The following is a 25,818-nucleotide window of genomic DNA, read 5'->3' as shown; positions in this document are numbered from 1 at the left end:
TTCAATATCTTCATCAATAATTTAGATAATGGCACAGAGAGTGCACTTGTAAAGTCAGTGGACGATACCAAGCTGGGAGAGGTTGCAAGTGCTTTGGAGGATAGGATTAAAATTCAAAATGATCTGGACAAACTGGAGAAATAGTCTGAAGTAAATAGGATGAAATTCACTAAGGACAAATGCAAAGTACTCCACTTAAGAGGGAACGATCAGTTGTACACATCCAAAATGGGAAATGACTGCCTAGGAAGGAGTACTGCGGAAACGGATCTGGGGGCCATAGTGGACCACAAGCTAAATATGAGTCAACAGTGTAACACCATTGCAAAAAAAAAGAAAAAAAGCAACCATCATTCTGGGATGTATTAGCAGGAGGGCTGTAAGCAAGAAGTGAGAAATAGTTCTGCTCTACACTGCACTGATTAGGCCTCAGCTGGAGTATTGTGTCCAGTTTTAGGCACCACATTTCAGGAAAGATGTGGACAAATTGGAGAAAGTCCAGAAATGAGCAACAAAAACTATTAAAGGTCTAGAAAACATGACTTATGAAGGAAGATTGAAAAAACTGGGTTTGTTTAGTCTGGAAAAGAGAAGACTGAGAGGGGACATAACATGGATGTAGAGGCTCTCTACACAAACATCTCACACACAGATGGAATACAAGCTGTCAGGAACAGTATCCCTGATGATGCCATAGCACAACTGGTTGCTGAGCTCTGTGTCTTTATCCTCACACACAAATATTTCAAATTTGATGACAATATATATCTCCAGATCAGTGGCACCACTATGGGCACCTGCATGGCTCCACAATATGCCAACATTTTTATGGCCGACCTGGAACAATGCTTCCTCAGCTCTCGTCCACTCACGTCCCTTCTCTACCTACACTACATTGATGACATCTTCATCATCTGGACCCATCGGAAGGAGACACTCTGGAAAAATTCCACCACGATTTCAAGAGCTTCCACCCCACCATTAACCTCAGCCAGGACCAATCTACACAGGAGGTCCACTTCCTTGACACCATGGTGCAAATAAGTGATGGTCACATTAACACCACCCTATACCGAAAACCTACTGACTGCTATGCCTACCTTCATGCCTCCAGCTTCCATCCCGGGCACACCACACGATCCATTGTCTACAGCCAAGCACTGAGGTACAATCGCATCTGCTCTAACTTCTCAGACAGAGACCAACACCTACAAAATCTCCACCAAGCTTTCTCAAAACTACAAATATCCGCATGAGGAAATAAGGAAACAGATCAACAGAGCCAGACGTGTACCCAGAAGCCTCCAACTGCAAGACAAACCCAAGAAAGAAACCAACAGGACTCCACTGGCCATCACATACAACCCCCAGCTAAAACCCCTCCAACGCATCATCAGGGATCTACAACCCATCCTGGACAATGATCCCACACTTTCACAGGCCTTGAGTGGCAGGCTAGTCCTTGCCCACAGACAACCTGCCAACCTGAAGCATATTCTCACCAGTAACTGCACATCGCACCATAGTAACTCTAACTCAGGAATCAATCCATGCAACAGACTTCGATGCCAACTCTGCCCACATATCTACACCAGCAGCACCATCACAGGACCTAACCAGATCTGCCACACCATCACCAGTTCATTCACCTGCACGTCCACCAATGTAATATACGCTGTCATATGCCAGCAATGCCCCTACATCAGCCAAACTGGACAGTCTCTACAGAAAAGGATAAATGGACACAAATCAGGTATCAGGAATAGCAATACACAAAAACCTGTAGGAGAACACTTCAATCTCCTTGGCCACACTATAGCAGACCTTAAGGTGGCCATCCTGCAGCAAAAAAACTTCAGGACCAGACTTCAAAGAGAAACTGCTGAGCTTCAGTTCATCTGCAAATTTGACACCGTTAGCTCAGGTTTAAACAAAGACTATGAACGGCTTGCCAACTACAAAACCAGTTTCTCCTCCCTTGGTTTTCACACTTCAACTGCTAGAAGAGGGCCTCATCCTCCCTGATTGAACTAACCTTGTTATCTCCAGCCTGCTTCTTGCTTGCATATATATACCTGCCCCTGGAAATTTCCACTACATGCATCCGACAAAGTGGGTATTCAGCCACGAAAGCTCATGCTCCAAAACGTCTGTTAGTCTATAAGGTGCCACAGGACACTTTGCTGCTTTTACAGATCCAGACTAACATGGCTACCCCTCTGATACTAGTTCCCTTAAAGTGATCCAGCCTCAGGCCTCCATCCAGGTACCTAAGTCAAATATGATGATTTCTGAAAATCTTATTTCATCATATAAAAGAAAAGGTTCTACCAATCACAAAGGATTGGACACATTAATTCCAAGGTCAATGAATGTTTCAGATCTTACCCAAATACACACTATAGCCAATTCTTATTAACCAAACTAAAAATAAAAAAAAAAAACATAACAGAAAGAATATGGTTAAAAGATCAATATACATACAGACACGAGTTCAATTCACTGAGGTTCAGATTCAGATGGTGAGCTTTGTAGCTGCAAAGAGTTCTTTCAGAAATAGTTCATAGGTTATAGTCCAATGTCCAAATATCATATTTAGGGCATACCAGCATAACTGGAACCTCAGTCTTGTGACTCAAACTTCCCCTGATGAAGCCTACGCAGAGCTGAGATGACAGAATCAGGACTCAAGGATCTTTTATATAATTTCATGTCTTTTGACAAGTTGGGAGTTCAAAAGGTAATGAGCATGACTTTGAAGGAGGTCCATCACCGGTACTTAGCTATAGAATTAGCAAAAAGCAATTTGCTTGTTCCTCCACCATTCACAGTACATTTCAAAGAGAGATGAATACCGAGATATTCTGTGGTTACAATTCATTTAAATGACAGGATGTTCTTTTGACCTCTGAATTATCAGAATACAGCATAGACAGGGATTGTTGTCCACTCTACTCATACATATGTAAATACACAAAAACACAAACAAACATTATCTCCCCACATGTCTTATGAGGGTTATTTATTTTTCAGGATGTTTAACCCTTTCTAGCCAGGAGTTACAATCACCTTTAGCATGTAATGCAGACCTGGTGCCTATAGGATACTAATGACAGTCTTCCTAATCTAATTCTTGTTTAGCACATACAGCATACCCTTGCATAATGAACCACATGAATCTGAGGGTCAGCTAAATTGGCCTATGCTTTGTCTTCCCAAAGGCACATGTCCAGAGTGGAGTGCCTTAGGACTCTGTGGCAGATAGCTTTAAGTCAGAAGAGCCCCAGAACTGTTCAACCATCCATAGATGCCTCCAGAATCTGGAAGGCTGCAATGGTGTTGCAAAACTACCTTGTTGCCTGACCTCTGAATCAGGTGTTATGTTTTCAGCCTTCTTATATATTTAGGATTTAAAAGCAAAATTCCATGATGTAGAAAACAAATTTTGTTGAAGGGTCAAGGAAGGTATACAGAAGACATGCCCCCTGTTATTCCACGACTGCTTAGTTTCCTTAAAAGCCTTTGGTGAGGAACCTTATCAAAGGCTTTCTGAAAATCCAAGGATATTGTATCCAGTGGATCACCCTTGTCCACATGCTTATTGACTTACTCAAAAAAATTCTAATAGATTAGTTAGGCATGATTTCCCCTTACAAAAGTGGTGTTGACTCTTCCCCAACATATCATGCTCATCTGTGTGTCTAATAATTCTGTTCTTTGCTATAGTTTCAACCAATCTGCCTGGTACTGAAGTTAGGCTTACTGGCCTGTAATTGCCAGGATCACCCCTGGAGCCTTTTTTAAAAATTGGCACTATATTAGCTATCCTCCAGTTATTTAATATAGAGGCTGATTTATGCGATAGGTTACATACTACAGTCAGTGTTCTGCAGTTTCATATTTGAGTTTCTTCAGAACTCTTAGGTGAATACCATCTGGTCCTGGTGACGTATTACTGTTAAATTTATCAGTTTCTTCTAAAACCTTCTCTAGTGACACAATCTGGGACAGTTCTTCAGATTTATCACCTAAAAAGAGTACATCGGATGTAAGGATCTCCCTCATATCCTCTGTAGTGAAGATTCTGTTTAGCTTCTCAGCAATGGTCTTGTCTTCCTTAAGTGTTCCTTCACCACCTCAATCATCCAGTGGCCTCACTGACTGATTGGCAGACTTCCTGCTTCTGATGTGCTTAAAAAAAACCTGCTGTTAGCTTTGTGTCTAGCTAGTTGCTCTTCAAATTCTTCGTTGGCCTGTCTTATTCTTTTACATTTTACTTGCCAGAGTTTATACTCCTTTCAGTTTTCCCTCACTAGGATTTGGCTTCCAATATTTAAAGGATGCCTTTTTTATTCTAAACACCTCTTTCACCTTAGAAATCTTTTTCACTTTGGGCTATAGGACCCAGCGGGGTGGGAGAGTCCCAGAGCTCAGACTCCTGCCCAAGCCAGGAAGTCTACATAGCAGTGAAGCAGACCCACAGCTCAAGCCTCACAAGCCAGAGTCAACTCTCACAGGCCAGCCACGGGTTTTAATTTGCTGTGTAGACAGACCCTAATTGCCGATGTCATCTCATGTACCCATTTTAAAAATTGGCACAACATTAGCTATCTTACAGAAGGGAACTCCTCTTTATAAGTGACAAACACAAAACACAAATACAAGAGAAAACGTCTGTATTTTCCATGATGTATTTTGAGTTTCTCCAAGAGACAGCTATAAAATGAAAAAAGTTAAGGTGGTATTTATCCACCTTTGTAAAGTGTTTTGAGATCTATGGTCTGAGAAGTGCAATATAAAAAGGTATTATTGTAAAGTGCTTAAAACTTTTGTTACATTTATAAGCTTGTATATTTGTCAGCTCATATGACCAGATCTAAAAGTGTGTATTGTAAGCACAATGGGAACTTTACATTCAAATATTGCAAAAACTGATTTCAGGCTTGGCAGAGAATTTTATCAAGTACAGTAACTCCTTGCTTAACAATGTAGTTATGTTCCTAAAAAATGCCACTTTAAGAGAAACGATGTTAAGTGAATCCAATTTCCCCATAAGAATTAATGTAAATGGGGGGATTAGGTTCCAGGGAAATTTTTTTCCCCCCAGACAAAAAAGACTATATATGTTCTCTAATTGATTAGTGACATAACAATGAAACAACGTTAACCAAGATTACGTTAAGTGAGGAGTTACTGTAATTACAATAAATCCTGCTGACACCTGGTGTAGGTACACAAAAATTCAGTGTTCTAAAATTAATTATTCATGTCAAAGAGCACCACCAGAGATTCAAAAAGTATACAAACAAATGGAAGACTGGCACTGGTAGAAGGGAAGAGTTAAGACTGGCATGACCATAACTTACAGTTTCTATTATTTTATGACATTTCCCAAAGAAGTTAATGATACATCTACTCAATATTACAGGTTTCTTTGCTCAAGAAAAATTTAATGGGGCTTAAAAAAAGTAATAAGGCACCCAATGCCTACCAGTCAGAGTGAAAGACACCTGTGTGTTTGCCATTTATAGCACTCAACCCAAAGTTTATGCCCCCAAACACCACAACTCCTCAGAGTTAAAGGAATACACAATTAAATGCCATATACAATTATAAGTCTACTGATTTTTTAAAAATATTTTTACTTCTCTTGCTTTTACTATATCTTCTCCTTCCTGGCTTTACTCTATATTTTTCTCTTTCCTAGAAACAGACACTGATCAATTCTAAGTGATTTTGATGTATCAGGTTTTTCCTCCCAGCCATCCCTACCAATCCACACTAAAATTTTAGCAGTCACACACTGGCTGAAGCACTAGCTGTTCACAAAAAAAAGCAGTGACCCTCCTCACTCTAGAAAAACACTGTAAGGAAATAATTTGATTTACATGAAATTCATAAACCACCTTACATAGAAACTTGGTGTGGTTTTAGAGAAATGTTATCCTTGTGGAAAATTGTCTATGGTGGACTGGCCATTCACACTTACAACTCATCCACTATTCTGGCAGATGTACTGCCACTAAAGAAGGTCAGAGATGAAAGACAGCATGCAGCAAGGACACATAGCAAGGGGCTCAAAGGGAAGGCTCAGAGCCCTATTAGAACTACATTTAATTTCCCAAATTGGAACATGAGGCCTTTCTGAAACCACTCCACCATTGGTTAAGAGAACACAGAAAATTCTTGTATATGTGGATGACTGGCTGACATGGCTGCCAGCACACATGCAGAAAGCTACTTCATAAGGATGATTTCTTAAAGATCAGTAAGTAGTCCAGAATAATTGGATCTGAGATTTTGAAGGTGACAGGTGATGCTGTCGAGTCAATGTAAAAATCTCATCCATTTAGACAAGAACATGGATCTCACAGAATCTTTTCTACTATGCACAAAGATAACCCTGACCTCTGAGGAGCATGCTCTCTCTGATTAAGTTAGCTATTCAGCATTTATGCTGTCAGACGGAGGGCTGCAAAATTCAGATGTAAGATATGCCATTGGTTCTGGGAGATCAGAGCTGGAATACAGGCAAGGTTATAGGTTGTTACACTGAAAGGCTCCAAAGGCCAGCATATCAGAACTGTCTGTCTCAGTCATGCTGCAGCTATTAGAATTAACTTGGCTGCTTCCAGCTTGATCTTTATTATTCTTGGAAGCAGAGGAATAAGAGTATGAGTAGAACAGAGCTGGGGACCATGGGACTTGAAGTGTGTCCAACCTGGACTTCAGCCTCTGTCCAACACCCGTGTTTTTCCATACTGCCAGAGTATAACTGTTGACACTTCCTCTTCTCTTTGGTTGCATACAAGTCCCTGCAAGGAAAATCCTACATTACAAGAAATGATTTGCATGATCTTCTCAATTGACCACTAGTGACTATTCATAATCACCTGCCTAAAGCATCTGCTAGTACATTGTGTATGCTAAGAAGATGCATTGTGTCGTAGGATATCTCACAGATGATAGATGACTTCAGGAAAACTCAGAAGCATTCTGAAAAGAATATCTAAGCACTCTTCTGAGATCCTTCCTGTCCCACGACCAAAGAAAGACAGAAAGCAGAAGATTCAGGAAGTGAATTGCTAGCTAGGTAAGAAATGGAGGGTGGAGGGCTTTGGTCCCCCTTTTATGAAGTGGAGGCTATCAAACTATACAGACCCCTTTCCCCATAGAAAGTGGGACAATCTTCTAGGGGACAGGCTGGCTAGAAGAGTCAGGAGGAAGTTATATTAATAGTAAAAAGTGAGGGTAAAAAGGAGGACTGTATGAGTGCTCAATTAGCACAAAACTGAGATGCTGAGAACAAAATTAAATCAAGGAAACAAAGGGCATGAAGAGAATAAATTCTTAACATGCCTACACACTAATATCAGGAGCTTGGGTTACAAACAATTGGAATTGCTCATTTAATAGAATAAATTCAATCTAGTTGGTATTACTGAAGCCTGGTGGGATGATTTGTATGATTGCAATGTTAAAAATCAACAGTTATAACCTACTCATAGGAACAAGGAGACAAAAAGGGAGAAGGAGTGGCACTCTGCATCCAAATAGCATTACCTGTTTCTGAGTCACTGATAACACCGAAGAAAATTATCTTGAATGCCTATGGATCAATGGCCTGCCACATAAAGCAAAAGATGGGGTATTAGTTTGTGTCTGCTACAGACCACCAATTCACACTAGGGAAAAGGAAGCTGTCTTCCTGATGCTCCCATCTACAACGTGAAGGGGGGAAAAACAGAGATCATAGTGGTTTTCAATTTGAGTGATATATGCTGGAGGTTTCATGCTGCCGGTACTAAAACACCCTTGGAATTTCTAAATACTATCTATTACAATTTCCTAACTCAAAAAAAGTGTTGCAGCCAACACAGGGGAATTCTAGGTTAGACCTTGTCCTAACAGATAAAGAGCAACTGATCAGAGATATACAGGTTAATAGTAGTTTACGTACAAGTGATCATGCCTTAATCACATTTATAATGTGCATACAGAAAAAAATCCAGACCAGTAATATTTTATTTACACACATACACATTGCTTTAACAATTATGAGCCAAATCGTAGGAGGAAGAATTTAATCAGAAAAATGTGAATGATATTGGGCAATCACTTAAGAACACTACAAAATCCACAATCTCACAATTTAGTAAGAAGCCTGGGCTAGTTTAAAAAACAGCCTGGTTTAGAGAGGAAGTGAAGCCAACTGAACAAAAAATTATATATAAGTAGATGGAAGAAAGGGGAAGTTCAGAATTGTAGAAAATTGATAAGGGAAGCCAATGGGCACGAAGCGAGATCTATGGCCAGAGGAATTAAGGACAATAAGAATGCTTTTTAAAATAACATTGGGAACAACATGAATCCTAACAATGGTATTGGTCCATTACTAGACAGAAGAGGTAGAATTATCAAAAATAACGCAGAAAAAGCAGAAATAGTCCATAAATATTTTTGTTCTGGGGGGAGGGGGGACAGATGATGCAGTCTCATCATATAGTGATGACTCTTTCCATTCCACTAGTATCTCTGCAGTATGTTGAATAGAAGCTACTAAAGTTATACATTTTTAAATCAGTAGGTCCAGATAACTTGCATCCAAGAGTTTCAAAACAGCATGCTGAGGCACTCACTGGACCATTAGCATTGATTTTCAGTATGTCTTTGGACACTGAGGAAGCTCCAGAAGACTGAAAGAAAGCTAATACTGTACCAATTTTTAAAATGGGTGAATGGGATGACCTGAGTATATGTAGCCTAGTCAGCCTGACACTGATCCTGAGCAATATAATGGAGTAGCTGATAAGAGACTATTAATAATGAACTAAAGGAGGGTATGTAATTAATGAAAATCAACATGGATTTATGGAAAACAGATCCTGTCCAACTAACATGGTATTTTTTTAAAAGAGATTACAAGTTTGATTAATAAAGGTAGTAGTATTGACATAATAAGACTTCTGTAAGGCATTTGACTTGGTGCCATGTGACACTTTTATTAAAAAATTAGAATATAAAATTAATCTGTCATACAATGAATGGATTGAAAGCTAGCCACCTGACAAGTCTTAAAATGTAACTAAGCAGGAAATCATCACCGGGCAGATCTGTTTCCAGTGGAGTCCTGCAGGGATCGTTTTAAGGCCCTACATTATTTAATGTCTATCAACGACCTGGAAGAAAAAACACAAAATCACTGATAAAGTTTGCAGATTACACAAAAATTGAGTAAGTGGTAAATAATGACGAGGACAGCTCACTGATTCAGAGCAATCTAGATCACTTGGTAAACTGGGCACAAGCAAACAATGTGGGTTTTAATATGGCTAAATGTAATTGTATGCATCTGAAAACAAAGAATGAAGGCCATACTTATTGGATGAAGTTTTCCATCCCAGGATGCAGAAAGAGATTTGGGGATCATGTTGGATAATTAGCTGAACAGGAGCTCCTAGTGTGACAATGTGGCAAAAAGACCTAATGCAATCCTGGGATGCATAAACTGGGGAATCCCAAGTAGTAGAGATGTTATTTTACCTCTGTATCTGGCATTAGTGCAACTGCCGCTGGAATATTCTGTTGAGTTCTAGTGCTAGGGTGACGAGATGAGGCACATGAAATATCGTGACACCGGGGGGGTGGGGAAAGAGAGGCACAGGGGGGTCGCCAGCGGAGGGGTGGGGGAAGGAAGCTGAGCACCCACCGGCAGCTCCCCGCCCGCCCCGTCCCCACTGCACCAGCTCACTGCCACGTCCTGCTTCTCCCCCCTCCCTTCCAGCACTTGTGCCGCCATACAGCTGATTCGCGCAAGCCTGGAAGGGATGGAGAGGGGAAGAGGAGGAGGAATGTGGTGCGCTTGAGGAAGAGGCAGGGCCAGGGTGGGGATTTGGGGAGGGATCCAATGGGGCAGGGAGGGGGCGGAGTCGGGGCAGGGCCAGGGCTGAGTTGGGGGTACAAGCCCCCTCTGCCTGTGTGCTGAGTGCAAAATAATCGGGACAATTTGCGTCCCGACCGAACATCGGTCGGGACGCGGGACAAACAAGTAAATATCAGGACGTCTGGTGCCCACAATTCAAGAAGGATGTTGATAAACTGGAGAGGATTCAGAGAAGAGCTATGAGAATGATTAAAGGATTAAAAACATGTTTTAGAGTGATGAACACAAGGAGCTCAATCTATTTAGCTTAACAAAGAGAAGGTTAAGGGGTGACTTGATTACAGTCCATATGTACCTACTAAATATTTAATAATGGGCTTTTCAGTTTAGCAGAGAATGGTATAACATGATTCAATGGCTCAAGTTGAAACTTAAATTCAGACTTTATTTAAAAAGTGTAAATTGTGATCCTTGATGGATTCTCCATTACTGACAATTTTTAAATCAAGATGGATGTTTTTCTAAGAGATATGTTCTAAGAATTATTTTGAGGAAGTTCTGTGGGCTGTGCTATATGGTAGGCCACAGACTAGATAGCAGTGATCCCTTCTGGCCTTAGAATCTATGAATACCCAGATCCCCAGCCATCTAAAGCAAGCTTTTACAACAGCTAGGCACTTTGACCTACATTCATAAAGAGACTTGGGCATTGTCACACTCTGCATGGCAATGCCTAACTTTCAAGCAACTAGAAAAGTCACAGAAACAACTCCGCAATGCACAAACTCTAAGTTAGGTACCTAGGCTCCCTATACAGTGAATGGGGAGAGAAAGCACCTAAGATAGCCAATGGGAAATGCTTAGAGTCACTGGAGCCAAGACTGGACCCTGGATCTTCCAGCTCTCAGGTGGGTCCCCAACCAGCAGGCTACAGACTCACTCTCTCCCACTTTCTCTCTCTAGTCCAATGCCTATTTATATATGGCAGAACAGCTTCAAAATGAGAGACTGAGGGAGCCCCATATCAGAATATTTAATATGTCTTCTACTGCATTCAGAGACAGAAGTGATTGGACTTCTTGTTCTAACATGTTATAATGGGAAAGGTCCCTGAAGAAGGACAGTAAAGGTGGATGAGGGTCGGGTAGGGAATGAAACTGAATCCCATAACCCACTTCTACAACTTCTAGTACCTACCAATCTGTTGTAATGGTAGTCCATAAATGGAAGTGAGACAGGAAGATCCCCAAAAGGGAGGAGACAGGATAGGAAGATCCAAAAGTAAGTTGTGAGAAAAGTCAAATTTGTTGTCTCAAAGGATGAAGGTGGGGGAGAGATGATTTTGTGGCCGATGAGGATGTTCTCCTAGACAACTTCTGTTAGTTATTTTCTAGGAGATTCTGTAGGTAAGCACTGATGTTAAGCTGGTTATCTAGCCTATGGGCTAAAAATGCTTACATTTAGGGGCTGGTGTATATACATCCAGCAACCATAGAGTCATTCTTAACTCTTTGAAAAGCATCATCTGTCTCAAACAAATTACAACCCTTAAAAGGGGAGATCCTCAAACAGTTGTCTGTAATTCTTTAGAAATCTCTAAAGACCTAAACATTATTTTGCCATGAATCTATATGTTTTATCAATTGTATTGAGAGCTGTTTGATCCTCTACTACAATGGACTTAAATTCGCCTCAGAGTCCCGAGGCAATTTAGCAATAAATGTTAGCACCAACCCCAATTAACAAAAATTGTACTTGACCAATGCATCTTGGTAATCTGAAATCTTAATTTGTCTTTAAGTAGAACACCACTCGCTACTGAATAAGTCTAGCCCTTTTGGCTCCTTGTCCTTCGGAGCAGATCTCTGATAGCGGCTGCCAATAAAAAAATCTCACTGCTGTCAGCAAACTGCCTGGTATTGGGTGGGTATAAACCTGTTCAAACCCACTGTATGATACCTGGTAGCATCAGTCTGCTTACTTCAAAGCAAGAGCTAAAGAAGCTGGGTGTCTGCCACACAGACTTTTTGTTTGGTCTAAGAGACCCTTGTGGATTGGGAGACCTAGAAGTCTAATCCTGAAGTATGCACAGCATCCAGCAATTTATGTGGCCTGGAATTCCTTGCTCTGGAATATCAAGAGTTAAGGCTACCCTCCTCACCAAGTCCTGAAAAATCTTTTGGTGGCTGTGCAGTTGACTATGGCTCTGGGATTAACACTTCTTGATATGTGCAAGGATCGACTGGTCTTTCATTTGCAATACTGCATTCAAAGGAGACACCTCCTGAGTTGGTGCCACTTAGTGTAGAGATAGGAGTTCCCTTCTTGATAGTTCAGGAGATCTAGGTCTAGAACAAACTGCTGAAACAGGTCTCCTAAAATCAAGTCCCCCAAGAACACCAGAAATTCCAGGCTGAAAAATAAGGCACTGGTGAGCAAGGAAGTGGGTACCAATGTTCTGAGTCTATGTGGATCCCCGGTTTTAGTAATATTTGAGGGACAGCGATCCAGAGAGTCTAGATACACAGATTTTTCAGGGGAAGGCTTTCCATCCTCTTCAGAACAGATGAGGTAAAGAAGGAAGAGTCTTCATGAAAAGGAGAAGCTGTAGTAGTGGGAATCAGACTAGAATTCACTCTATCTGGTAACCAGCACAGTGGAGTGAAGGCAGTGCAGGAGGAAATAGAGAATTCAGTAACAAAGAGATGTCAGGTAGCAAGATATGATCGCCTAGTTGAAAGGGCCAATGATGACACTGGTACTGTAACTGAAAGCAGGCACAGGATTGGTGCCATAAGATGCTGATTCCAGCAAAACCTCATTGGAGCCATAGGAGCACTAGACATTGGCTACCTTGTGTGACTATTGTGATACCAGTGCCTGGTCATGCAATATCCGTACCAAGTCACCCAGCATCACTGATACAGTTATGGAGAAGATCTGAGGCAAGCCTAAGGCTAGATTAGCTCCAGTCCAGTAGTGGTATGGGTGCTCAGGGAACTTTTTTAAGAAGTTTTGAGCTGCCATATATGTCAGATCTGGAGGTTTGAGGGCTTTCATAACATGTTTAGAGAAAGGGATCTGTATCACTTCTTATAGACTTGATGCTTCCCACTACTTCTGTCTCCAGAGGGATTTCTCAAGCCAGAAGATTCAGGTCACGTCTACACTACAGCCACCACAGTGGCATAGCTATGCTGGCGTAACCCTGTGGTACAGACAGAGCTTATAGCAATGGAAGAGGTTTTACTGAATGACAGTAGCTAGGTTTACAGAAGCATATTTCCCTCAACCTAGCAGAGTCTACACCAGGCTTAGGTCAGTATAGTTATGGTGACGTAGCCATTTGTCTCATTTATTGGTGTGGTTAAGTATAATTAATGTGTGATGGCTAGGTTTAAATAGGATAGCATCATAGGAGCATAAGGTTGACAAGCACTTATGAGTGATGAGAGTATTAGTTATATAAGCAAAGTAAAGCTGTAATACAAAGCCTGCAGGCTGAGGCCTGTAAGATTTCAGCTTAGCCACACTAGGCTTTAGGCCTAAGGAGGGGTGATGTAAGTAGGTGACCCAGGAATAACCTTGTAGCAGTTAAGTTATAAGATTACAGTAAAAAACAAGCCAGTGGGTAAATGTTTGGGAAAATATGCCACAATGTAACCATCTAGACCACAAGACACCCAACTGTAACATCATGAGAAATTCTGCAGTAACTGCAGGTTACCATGGAGACTAGCCTATGTAGATGCTAACAAAAATAAGGAGAACTAAGAGGATAACCTATGAAAGGTGGAGCACCCCAAAGTTTATGGGTTGTGGAAGTAAAAACAAGGAAAAAGGGGTTGACACCCTTATGCATATGTCTGAGTCTTAGCAGGCCTAAGTGTAACTAGGATAAAAGGTGTTGCCCAGCCTCTGTGCTGGGAGGAAGAAACATACAGGGAGATACAAGGATGATAACCACTCCAGGGTCCACCAGCAGGCTATGAGTGATGTCAGTCATAGGGCTAAACACTCTGCATTCTCTCTCTCTCTCTGTTACTGTATTTTAGTGAATTTGTTAATAAAGGAACTTGTAATAAATTGGACTTGTTTCCTCACGTGCTCCTAGAGTCTCTTAATACTAACAACATTACTGATGCTGTAGCCCTCAGGAGAATGAATCTTTACAGATCAATGTCTTAGACTGCATTGGTTAATCAATACAGTCATCCACCAATAAAGCTACAGTGGATTTTTCACACTCGTGAATATCATAGTTATATTGAACTAAGTTTTATGCATTGATCAGGTCACAGTAGCATCTTCCACAATCTCTGAAGTCAGACATACAGAAGTACTTCTCTCATCCTTAGTTTCTGCTGCAAGGAATCTTGGGTCATAGGCCAGATTCATTTAAGAGAGTCAGGATGCATTGATTTTTCAAAGAGGAACATCCTAAGGTGAGACTCCCATGCTCACTAAGTCCTCCTGGCAAATGCTCTGCAAATGGAGCATGTATTTGAAACATGCCTCCATCAAGGTAGGTCAAACATCTTGCGCAGCCATCATTTAATAGCATCACTGCCTCACAAAATGGATAGCTTTTGAATCCCAGGAATTTATGGTCAGTCACGCTGACTGAATTGGTATCAAAAACCTCCTGGGAAGGAAAAAACAAAAAGTACACAGTTTCCCCAACAGGAAATTCTACAAAATTCCTATACTAAACCTAACCTACCACTAACAATTTACAGCTATTTACAGAATAGAAGGCTGCAAAGTGTTCTAGAAGTGAGCTCCAACTTGTAGCCCTAAGTAGTGAAAAGGAACTGAGGGATGCCGCTGAGGTAGCCCCACCCTCTATGCCCTCAGAAGCACAAGGATACTCAGGGTGCATGCGCCACTCCAACAATTACTGCTGATCAAAAGTCTCCAGCTTAAGTGTACTATGCACACCTCAAACAGTAGAGAATATATATGGGCAACACATCTTGAAGAAGACTTCTAGATGCAGGCAAATACACTTATATAAATGGTAGTTAAACCAAAATTGTAATGAAATACTTAAAATGCACAGATATCTGAATATAGCTGTTTTACACAGAGATGTGCAGATGATCTCTGAAAATATTACACTACTAGTGAAATGTGTTGAAGATAGCAATGGGATAAACTCCTTGAAAGTAGTACATTAAAAATATTGTTTCAGACATCTGAATAAAAATTGTTGTCCACCACAGAATTTAAAGACAGGTATTTGAATTAATACCGAGTTTTATGTAGGAGGACAGCAAAATCGTGTCTTTCCACACTGTACAACCAACTGACCTTTTCCCCGCAGAAAAGGCAGTCTACCATAATCATTCCATCCCCAAGTTGATTTGATCAGGAATTCTCATCCTTTATCATCACATTATCGCCACGACAATGAAGTGAGATAAGGAACAGAGCAAGGTTCCTTCCTGTGGAAGAATCCTTTCCAAGTACAGCTAGTTATTACTGTTGTATTTAGTCCAGGCAACTTAGTTGTTGCAATGTTACTAGGTAACATTCTGCAGTAGGAATGCCAAATCTTATTCTTACCCAGAAGTCTCATTCCTACACCTACATTGCCTTACCAAGAAAACAGACAAGGTGTTAGAATGCATCGCTGAAAACTTGAATGATACTGAGGGTCTGTTGCAAAAGTAATGTGTTAATATATCAGCCCATAACTGCTATGATAATGCCCATCAATGGTAAAAAGGGGAGAGTTTCTCTCTCCGTAGTTTTTATTTCATATAAATCTATCTACAACCGGAAGAACAACTGCTTAGATGCAACCAGTGAGAAAACAGAACAAAACAAAAAACACGAGTTACCTTAGAGATTTGCAGATACTGACGTGAGAGAATACCTCTGTTTAGCATTTATACCAACTTGACACCCAGCCAATGTTCCATCTCTCCCCTCTCCATTTTTTTTTAAACTTAGTGCAGTACATTTATACACCAAAGGCAAACAAGAGGCCTTTAATCCAAAGGCTACATCTGGGGAAGATATTCTCTATGTTGAAAATGATAGCTAGATAATATTGTTGCTTTTGCATGTTTTTTCTATATGAAGCTTGAATAGCAACTAAATTACATATCAAGAAGTCTCACTAAGTAGGTCATAATGCCTCAGGAAAAGGTCTGGTGTGTCATAATTAAGGTTATGGTTCTGTCACAGGTATTTTTAGTAAAAGTCAGGGACAGGTGGTGGGCAATAAACAAAAATTCACGGAAGCCAGTGATCTGTCCCTGACTTTTACTAAAAATACCCTGGGAGGGACAAACGGAGCGTTGCCAGGTCTTGCAGCTGCTCCAGCCCCACAACTGCTGCTGTGGCAGAAGCTGACCACTGCTGTTCCAGCCCCAGAGGAGCTGACCCAGCCCTGGCCAGCTGCTTCAGCAGCTCAGGGCGAGCCACTGGCCAGCTGCTTCAGCAGCCCCCAACTCCAGCCACTGCTACAGCGGTCCAGAGCTGGCCACTGGTCAGCTCTTCCAGTGGCTGCTGCTCCGCCAGCCCCGGGGCTGACAGCTGCTCCAGCCGTGCTGCAGACGAAGTCCCAGAGGTCCTGGGGAAAAAAAAATCATGGAATCCATGACCTCCATGACAGAATCGTATCCTTAGTCATAATCGATGGATAGTTGATTTAACTCCAATAGGATGCTTTTTATTTCTTCCATGGCAGTCGCAAGGGGGCAATAGTCTCACCTTACATTCATTAAAAGCCAGGCTTCAAAATCCATCACCTGCTAGATGTCATCAGAGACTTATTTAAAATCATTGCTCAGATTATACGCAAAGGAACAGACTGATTCAAACAGAATTTAGTGTTTTAAGCTAAACTCTAGAGCAAGTTTCAGGACTACTTGGGGGGGAAATTACTGGAGATACAGTTCTTTAACAGAGTTCTCAGCCACTGATCTATCCTGAGGTAATTTCTTAGAGAAAAAAGCTACCACAAAGGTTTCAAACTGAATTACGTCACTGCAGTCTATACAGTGCAGTACAGATGGGATTCTTCTTTTCAATAGAGGGTTAGTTGAAGATTATACCGAAGAAATATTGCCTTGAGAAATAGGCTACGCTAGTCTCAGTCCCTTCCCATTCAGACATTCATAAAACATAAGCCTGACTTCACAGTAACTATAGACAAGATCCTATCAGAAGCACACAAAAGTAATGGAGGTTCATTATGTTAAAGGACTTTTGCTGTTATACCAGCTTTCCCGGTCTTCTCTGTACTCTATAGAAGTAAAAATCCCAGGGAACATTGTGTACTCCTTTTATAAGACTCACATCCGTCCTGGATGATTTGATTCATACAAGCGGTTGATTCTTACAAATGGAATATTTTAGGTATAGGAATGATTTTGTCCCAGTGGTTTTGATCACTATATGCAGGTGATTCTTATAAATGGAGTGCACTAAATTTGTATTCAGTCAAATAGTAATTCAAAACATGCACAGATAGTAATGCAAGTGTCAATCTGATCCTTTTTATGATGTGATGTTGAACCAAATTAGGCAACTATTTGTACTCGAGAACTGTACAATGCATGTCAGCAAATGCAGGAAAAAGAAAGGCAAAATTCAAGATACTCCTCAAAATAAGCCCTCAAAATAACTGAGCCTTGAGTGCATGCTGCAAGGCTCAAATGTCACATTAATGACTTCTTTACAACAAAATATTGTAGAAGTTAATTTGGATATATCTGAAGAATAAACTAGTGCATCTTAAGCCTACATCTGTGGTGCAACCCGCTGTCCATTCTTTGAAAATGCATGTAGTCATGAAGTGCCTGCCAAAATCAAATACAGCATTGATACTGAACTATTTCTACAGTCAAGCAATTTGATTTGAACAGATTGCTTGTGTTGTACCATTTTAGCTCGGACACCTACCTGTGCGCTATGTAACATCAAAAATGGCGGCAATCTAAGGGCTTGTCTACATCACAAAGTTGCAGCGCTGGTGAGGGGGTTACAGCGCTGCAACTTAGGAGGTGTACACATCTGCAGGGCATCACCAGCGCTGCAACTCCCTGTTCGCAGCGCTGGCCGTACTGCCGTTTTGTCTCGGGTGTAGAGGATCCAGCGCTGGTGATCCAGCGCTGGTAATCAAGTGTAGACACTTACCAGCACTTTTCTTGACCTCCGTGGAATAAGCAGGTATCCCAGCATACCTGAGGAAGCCTCTGGTAATCAAGCAGGTCTCCTTCCCCGGTTTGCTTTCGCGTTCCCCGAACCCCCGTGCAAGCAGGTCTCCTTCCCTGCGGTTTGCAGGGGGGTTCGGGGAATGCGAGAGCAAACCGCGGCGAAGCTGGTCTCCTTCCCCGGTTTGCTCTCGCGTTCCCCGAGCAAGCAGGTCTCCTTCCCTGCGGTTTGCAGGGGGGTTCAGGGAACGCGAGAGCAAACCGCGGCGAAGCTGGTCTCCTTCCCCGGTTTGCTCTCGCGTTCCCCGAACCCCGAGCAACGCAGGTCTCCTTCCCTGCGGTTTGCACGGGGGTTCGGGGAACGCCAGAGCAAACCGGGGAAGGAGACCAGCTTCGCCACGGTTTGCTCTCGCGTTCCCCGAACCCCCCTGCAAACCGCAGGGAAGGAGACCTGCTTGCACGGGGGTTCGGGGAACGCGAGAGCAAACCGCGGCGAAGCTGGTCTCCTTCCCCGGTTTGCTCTCGCGTTCCCCGAATCCTCCTTGAAGCCGCCCAACAGCGCTGCAGTGTGGCCACATCTAACACCACTTGCAGCGCTGGTTGCTGTAAGTGTGGCCACTCTGCAGCGTTGGCCCTATACAGCTGTACTAATACAGCTGTAACAACCAGCGCTGCAAAATTGTAGATGTAGACATACCCTAAGAGTCAAAGATAAAGCACCATTACCAAACTGCTGGCCTAGATGCTAAACTGATGATGCAACAACAGTGGACCTACTCGGACAAAGTTAGGAACTGCAATTCCTCAACCTTTGCTATGAAAGAGCTGTCCTTGCATCTGAAGTTAAACGCAGTTACATGTTTGACTATCCTGTGAGATAGGAAAGCACAATTATTAAGCTGCCAGATCTCACTCCTGTCATGAGGTCATTTTTTGGAGCTCAGCCAAACAAAATTCCTGCCAAGAGCCTGTTCTGTCCAATGAAGATATCTATGCTGACCATTGCTGCAGATTCCTTCCCAAAAAATGCAGGAAACCATTTTTTAAAAAAATATCAAAATTGTCCACATTTACAGCAAACTGAATTACTTCAATAATCAATACAAGTCATAATCACTCTAGATTTGTGTTGAAATAAGATTTCCTTTTTTTTTTTTTTAAGTCTGATAGATTATAAATACTTGTATATTCATGGCACACTGTGTTAATTTATTAGCACTATGAATATTGTAAGTAAAATCATATATATTTAAAACTAGTTTAGAAATTGATATCTAATGATTACTGTAAATCCTGTGGAATAATGTTAGTTTTAAAACAGTAGTAATTTTTTTTAAAATAACCTGCTCAATTTTATTTTCTTCTGATGGCATTCACAGGGTGCAGCTAGCTACTATTGGTATTTGGACATACAGAAAAGAATATAAGCAACAAATGATATATCAAAGATGTGTATAGTGCAGGAGATAGGCAACCTGCGGCACGTGAACTGATTTTCAGTGGCACTCACACTGCCTGGGTCCTGGCCACCGGTCCGGGGGGCTCTGCATTTTAATTTAATTTTAGATGAAGCTACTTAAACATTTTAAAAACCTTATTTATTTTACATATAACAATAGTTTAGTTATATATTATAGACTTGTAGAAAGAGACCTAAAAACATTAAAATGTATTGCTGGAATACAAAACCTTAAATTAGAGTGAATAAATGAAGACTCAGCACAACACTTCTGAAAGGTTGCCGACCTCGGTATAGTGTATTTAATTTTTACAAATATTACAATGCCTCTGATAATTTGGGATTATTATTTCATAACAGTATCTAGATAGGACTGTGGTTACAACATAACTTTTCAAATGGGGCTAATGTTACCAAGAAGTTTATTGTGTATTTTGTATTACTTAGCACCGTTGGTGTTGATTTTTAGTTACAGAATTTTACTCACGCTCTAACCACAATAGTTTATGTAAAATAAAACCACATGCCTTAAAATTTATCTATTTTCCCACAAAGATTGAAGTAATCCTTTTTCAAGCTCCTTGCAAAGACAAAAACAGGTGAAAAGGAGGTGAGTATTCCTGAATATTATCAATTACACCTATAGTCAAGGGCACCATGCTCTAAATATGCACATACTGTTCAGTTAGCTACAGGTAGGCACTTCAAGGACAAAAGTGTAGTATACTGTCCTTTAAATTGCCATTTGCATGTTCTCATTATTACTTAGAATATTTCCATCACGATCAAGCATTTTAATGTTCTACTGCCCAGCTATACAAGAATGAACATATTTAGACTATTAACCTACCTGGAGTGTTTCAACTGCACAGACAACATTTGGACTTCAGTCTGTATCCAAACTGATCAATTACCCTAAATCCATATACAACAGAGCACATATGGTTTAACTACTTAATCTGGTTAAGTGCAATCACTCTTTTATTATTTCATGTGTGATAGGGCATGGCCAGAAGGCTACAGTAAAGTACTGGGGAACAGGTATGTTAGCCCCAGGCTAAATAAATCCCTGGTACCATGGTAACCAAATGGCAGTTGCTCCAGGTTAATCAAGGCACCTGGAGTGAATTAAGATCTTTCTAGAAGGCAGTGGAGATAGCTACATTGATTAGAACACCTGCAGACAATCAAGGCAGGCTAATCAGGGCACCTGGGTTTAAAAAGGAGCTCACTCCAGTCAGGCAGGGAGGAGCCAGAGGAGAGGAAGTGTGTGTGTGAGCAGCTAGGAACAAGAGGTGCAAGGAGCTGAGACTGAGAGGGTGTGCTACTGGAGGATTGAGGAATTATCAGACAATCAAGCATTATCAGACACCAGGAGGAAGGTCCTGTGGTGAGGATAAAGAAGGTGTTTGGAGAAGGCCATGGGGAAGTAGCCCAGGGAGTTGTAGCTGTCATGCAGCTGTTACAGGAGGCACTATAGACAGCTGCAATCCACAGGGCCCTGGGCTGGAACCTGGAGTAGAGGGAAGGCCTGGGTTTCCCCCAGACCTCCCAACCCCTGATCAGACACAGGAGTAATTGACCCAGACTGTGGGTTCCACCAGAGGGGAAGATCACTGAGGTGAGCAAATCTGCCAATAAGTGCAGGACCTACCAAGGTAGAGGAGGAACTTTGTCACACATGGTACACTTGTTCAGTTGGATAGTTTAAGACTCATCCTATTTTGCATGAAGGCCCCTGAGGAACTTCAAGCATGTAGGAGTAATGTTGTACAGTTGAATACAGTGCAAGGCAATCGAAAGATTTAATATATCAAATCAGTTTCAATTAATTTTACATTAACAAGGCTTAACATAAAGAATAAAAAACTGTTAGAACTCGATAGTTTTTATTTGAGTTCAATAGGTAGCTTATTTTTACTGTTCGTAGCTACAACAGAGTCTGTTTCCCTTAGTCAGTTGTGGTTCAGGTACAGTACATTAAAATTGCAGACTTGCTGAGACTTGAACAGTGAGATTGATGGCTTATGGTCAACTGCCAAGTAGTGGAAACTTTTATTCCAAATTCATGGATTTTTCAGGGCTATGTATCCCCTATAATGAGGAGGGAAGCAACTATAATAAACTCCTACATGGGCTGAAGCAGGGCTTTATGCTTGCTACACAATGGCTCTCTTTACAAGTACCCCTTCATCCACAATTGTGCTTTTCACCCAGGAAGGAGAATGTGTCACTGGAGTTCACGCTCAGCAGGGACCACCATTCCACCTCAAGTCATAGGAATATACAGCTCTAAAGACAAGTAACTGGATGGATTGAATTATGCTAAACAAAAGCAGGCTGCCTTCTCCAACCTTACTGACTAGCTATTGTTTATAGAGTGACTCCACATATGGGGTGATGACCTGAACGTGATGAGCAGGAGACTGAGTCCCGATTTCTGCTCAGTCTATGGCAGGACAGGGTGAGTGGCTTCAGACTCCACCTCCTCCAATGGTGTTGTTTTTCCCTCCACCTTCATTTTTCATGCAAGAGAAGAATCCAGTTTATTGCCCCCACTCAACCTTTCAGCCAGTTAGGCCAGCAGCTGTTAGCATAGAATCAGCCCCTCCTCCTCTATCCTTATTGAAAAACAAAAGCCACTTTTGGCTCAATGGGGAGGGGTGAGCAACAGACACCCCAAACCAGAAGAGGAAAGAGCAGCACACAAAAAGAGATCCAAGAAGGGTGATATTAGGAGATAAGAGAATTATATAACTATAATCTCCACATTAAAAGTAAGCAGTTAAAATTTGAGAACAATCAGTTGAATGTTTATTCTGTCCATTTTTTATATATATATATATATATATACTATTGTTACAATTAACACCTAAGATTACAGCATTTTAAAAGGTAAGTAAAAATCTTTGTTTTTTCTGTGTTTGACAGTGTTTTGTGTCATGTCAGTTGTATAGTTTCACCTTACCTCTGGATAGTCAATTTCCCCAGTTGTTAATGTCAACCTTTCAGAATACAGTGGAGAAAACACATTTTGTCATAGAAAGTGTAATTTAAAGCAACAGAAGTTAGAGGGTTCAACAGCAGTTGTAGATGAAACCATTCAATTCATTTAAAAAAAAATTAGATTTAAGTGAATAAAAGTGAGCCTTTGATTATCCATAACGATATGAAAACAGAAAAAAAATTCCCTAAATTTCAATCCCGTATTTGAAAGTATAGGTATCTGGGGTATAAAAATCAAACAGGTGATCAGGACCCTTATGAAGGATATCAGTTTTTTTTTTATATAAAGCTATTTAACTTTCATGAGACTGAGTACCATAAAGGAGAATGATAAAGTTAATGCTTCTTGAATTGCTGAAAAGGTCTGGAAGAAGCCAGAGATAAGAAAATTGTTGCAAGAGCATTGGGGAAGGAGTCTAATGTTTATCAAGACAATTGCCACTTGAAGTACCCCTTCAGGCTTGCATTGTACATAACAAAGAAAAAGATGAAGAGGAGAGAAAAGATCCATCTAAACATACATCTGAAGTACAAAACCTCACAAAGCTAAAAAGGTTGAGTGCATAGCATTATAAAACACTTTTTAGAATTTCTGTAATTGGTGACAAAGTTTTTCCTTCCTACAGACCCAAGACAGCAACAAGATCTCTCACCGATACATTCTCTACCCCTGAAATGTTTGGTCAAACTCTTTATAATCCTCTATCTGAATATGATGAAAGCATGCACCCACCTGGCCAGAAGAGGCATGCATGATATTCCAAAATTGCAGCCACAAGCCATCATGTTCTTAAGTCTGTTGCTTGGAGGAAGGCGAGAAGGACCAGACTCACCTTTTAATACAGGCTTGGTATAAGCTGTTTGGAAAACCCTAAGACGGGCGAGGGAGTAGATGAAATCCACTCTTGCAGGTGAAACAGAAGCCCCAGCGTTAGTATTAGGTGACATTAACATCATGCTGGGGAGACGGAGAAATTCTTCAAGGCAGAGAATTTGTTTCACAGTGATCGAGAAGGGAGCATGCCAAGCAGCAGGACTTTCTCCCCAATGCCCAGCTACCCCTACCTGTCTCCAAGACACCCTCCATCAGCCCTGAAGAGCAGTTGCAAAAACGCCGGCTATCTAAGGAGTGCAGACACTTGCCCTGTACTTCCCCTGTCCACTCGCATACCCCGCAAAGCCACCCAGGTGCTCACACTCCTAGTACCTCCAAGATCCAGAGTCACCCCATTGTTCCCCAGTGCCCGTGACTCACCTGCTGGCGGCGGTCCGTGGGTTCGGCGAGGTGCTGCAGGCGGGCCGAGCCGGAGGAGCTCTGGGCGGCCGCGGTCCCCCCGTGACGGGGAGAAGGCGTGGGAGCGGGGTCCCGCTCCCGGCGCAGCTCGGAACGCAGCTCCAGGTAGCAGCCCAGGGTAAGGAGGTGCAGCGCAAGCGAGAGCGCGAAGAAGCCCAGGAAGAGGCGCCAGCTGCCTCCGCCGCTGCCCCGGCGGCCACAGGCGCAGCCACCTCCGTCAGACCGGGGCGCCGCCTGCTCCCTACGCTCGGAGCTCATGGTCAGTACCACTGCAGGCGATTCCTGCGAGGAAAAGGAGGATCGGCTACTGCTCCATCCTCGCCCGAGGAACCCCAAGCCGGAGCCGCAGCCAGGCTGTGCGGCCAGAACAGCCGCATGAAGCTCCCGGCCAGGGGGAGGAGCCCGCAGGGGAGGAGCCGCCACGGCCTCCGACACGCCTGGCTCCTTGTCCAGGCAAGGCCTGGAGGCGGGGCAGCTGGGGAACTCCGCCTTACCTCGCCTGGCCTCTCTTTAACTCTTGCCTGGCAGCTGGGCTCTGGCGGGAGAGGGCTTGGCTACATTGGCACTTTACAGCACTGCAACTTTCTCGCTCAGGGGTGTGAAAAAACACCCCCATGAGCGCTGCAAGATACAGCGCTGTAAAGCCTCAGTGTAATCAATGCTGCAGCGCTGGGCGCCCGGCTCCCAGCACTGCAAGCTACACCCTAGAGGATGTGGTTTATGTGCAGCGCTGGGAGACCTCTCTCCCAGCACTGGTGCTCCGACCACACTCAGGCCATGGCTACACTTACAGTTCTGCAACGCTGGTAGTTACAGCTGTGTTCGTACAGCTGTGTAGGGCCAGCGCTGCAGTGTGGCCACATTTGCAGCACTTGCAGCGCTGTTGGGAGTGGTGCATTGTGGGCAGCTATCCCACAGAGCACCTTGTCCCATTTTGGCTCTGTGGCTTGTGGGAAGGGGACGGAAGGGTGCGGGTCTTTCCGCTTCCTGTTCCAACGCCCGGTAGTGCTTTGCTACACATTCCGAGCAGTTTGACGGCATTGTGAGTCTGCAGCGCGATTTCTGAAATTTCTGTTACAAATGGAGCCTGAGCTGCTGAGGACCTTGCTGATGAATGTTGCCAGCGCATCACGCATGGCAGTGGAGCTATTCCTTCAGCTGCAAAGTGACAGTGAGGAGTCAGACGATGATATTGAAACGCCTGACGCTCAAGACACTCACTTGCTTGTGGCAGTAACAGACGTGCTCAGCACCGTGGAACAGCGCCTTTGGGCTCGGGAAACCAGCACTGAGTGGTGGGATCACATTCTCCTGCAAGTCTGGGATGACTAGCAGTGGCTGCAGAACTTTCGGATGAGAAAAACCACTTTCATGGGACTGTGTGCTGAGCTCGCCCCTACCCTGCAGCGCAGGGACACGAGATTGAGAGCTGCCCTGCCAGTGGAGAAGTGGGTGGCTATTGCAATCTGGAAGCTGGCAACTCCAGACAGCTACCGATCGGTGGCGAACCAGTTTGGAGTGGGAAAGTCCACCGTTGGAATGGTGCTGATGCAAGTTTGCACAGCCATTAATCGCACCCTGCTAAGAAGAACTGTGACTCTGGGGAACGTGCAGGACATTATGGATGGCTTTGCAGAAATGGGTTTCCCTAACTGTCGAGGGGCAATAGATGGGACGCATATTCCCTATTCTGTCACCACCCCACCTGGCATCAGAGTACGTTAATCGCAAGGGGTATTTCTCCATGGTTCTGCAAGCACTTGTGGATCACCGTGGGTGTTTCACTGACATTTACTCAGGATGGCCTGGAAAGGTGCATGATGCACGCATCTTTCGGAACAGTGCCCTGTTCAGGAAGCTGAGGGCCAGGACTTTTTTCCCAGACCGCAAGATCACAGTAGGGGACGTTGAAATGCCCACTGTGATCCTTGGAGACCTCGCTTACCCCTTAATGCCTTGGCTCATGAAACCGTATACAGGGAAGCTTGACAGGAGCAAGGACCGGTTC

The 25,818-nt window shown here is 42.7% G+C and overlaps 1 protein-coding gene across 3 annotated transcripts in view; it reads right to left on the bottom strand.

Moving 5' to 3' along the window:
* EDA (ectodysplasin A) overlaps positions 1-24,227 on the bottom strand; it is a 188,047-nt gene extending 163,820 nt beyond the window's left edge. Inside the window, exons 1-2 of one of the 3 annotated variants that reach the window (XM_050965188.1) lie at positions 23,772-23,863; positions 23,350-23,474 (exon numbers count right to left, since the gene is read on the bottom strand). Coding sequence is in view for 1 of the 3 variants with exons in the window: in XM_050965189.1 (XP_050821146.1) it covers positions 23,772-24,068 (297 nt within the window). In the remaining 2 variants the exon portion in view is untranslated. Of the gene's footprint in view, positions 1-23,349; positions 23,475-23,771 lie in introns of all 3 variants that reach the window. The other 2 variants (XM_050965189.1, XM_050965187.1) reach the window with 2 other exon arrangements.
* Between the last annotated feature and the right edge of the window lie 1,591 nt (positions 24,228-25,818).

Source organism: Gopherus flavomarginatus, chromosome 8, assembly GCF_025201925.1.
Source record: "Gopherus flavomarginatus isolate rGopFla2 chromosome 8, rGopFla2.mat.asm, whole genome shotgun sequence".
Classification (NCBI taxonomy): domain Eukaryota; kingdom Metazoa; phylum Chordata; order Testudines; family Testudinidae; genus Gopherus; species Gopherus flavomarginatus.
Note: the sequence above shows the minus strand (reverse complement) of the source record. Positions and strands in the feature narration are given on the sequence as shown.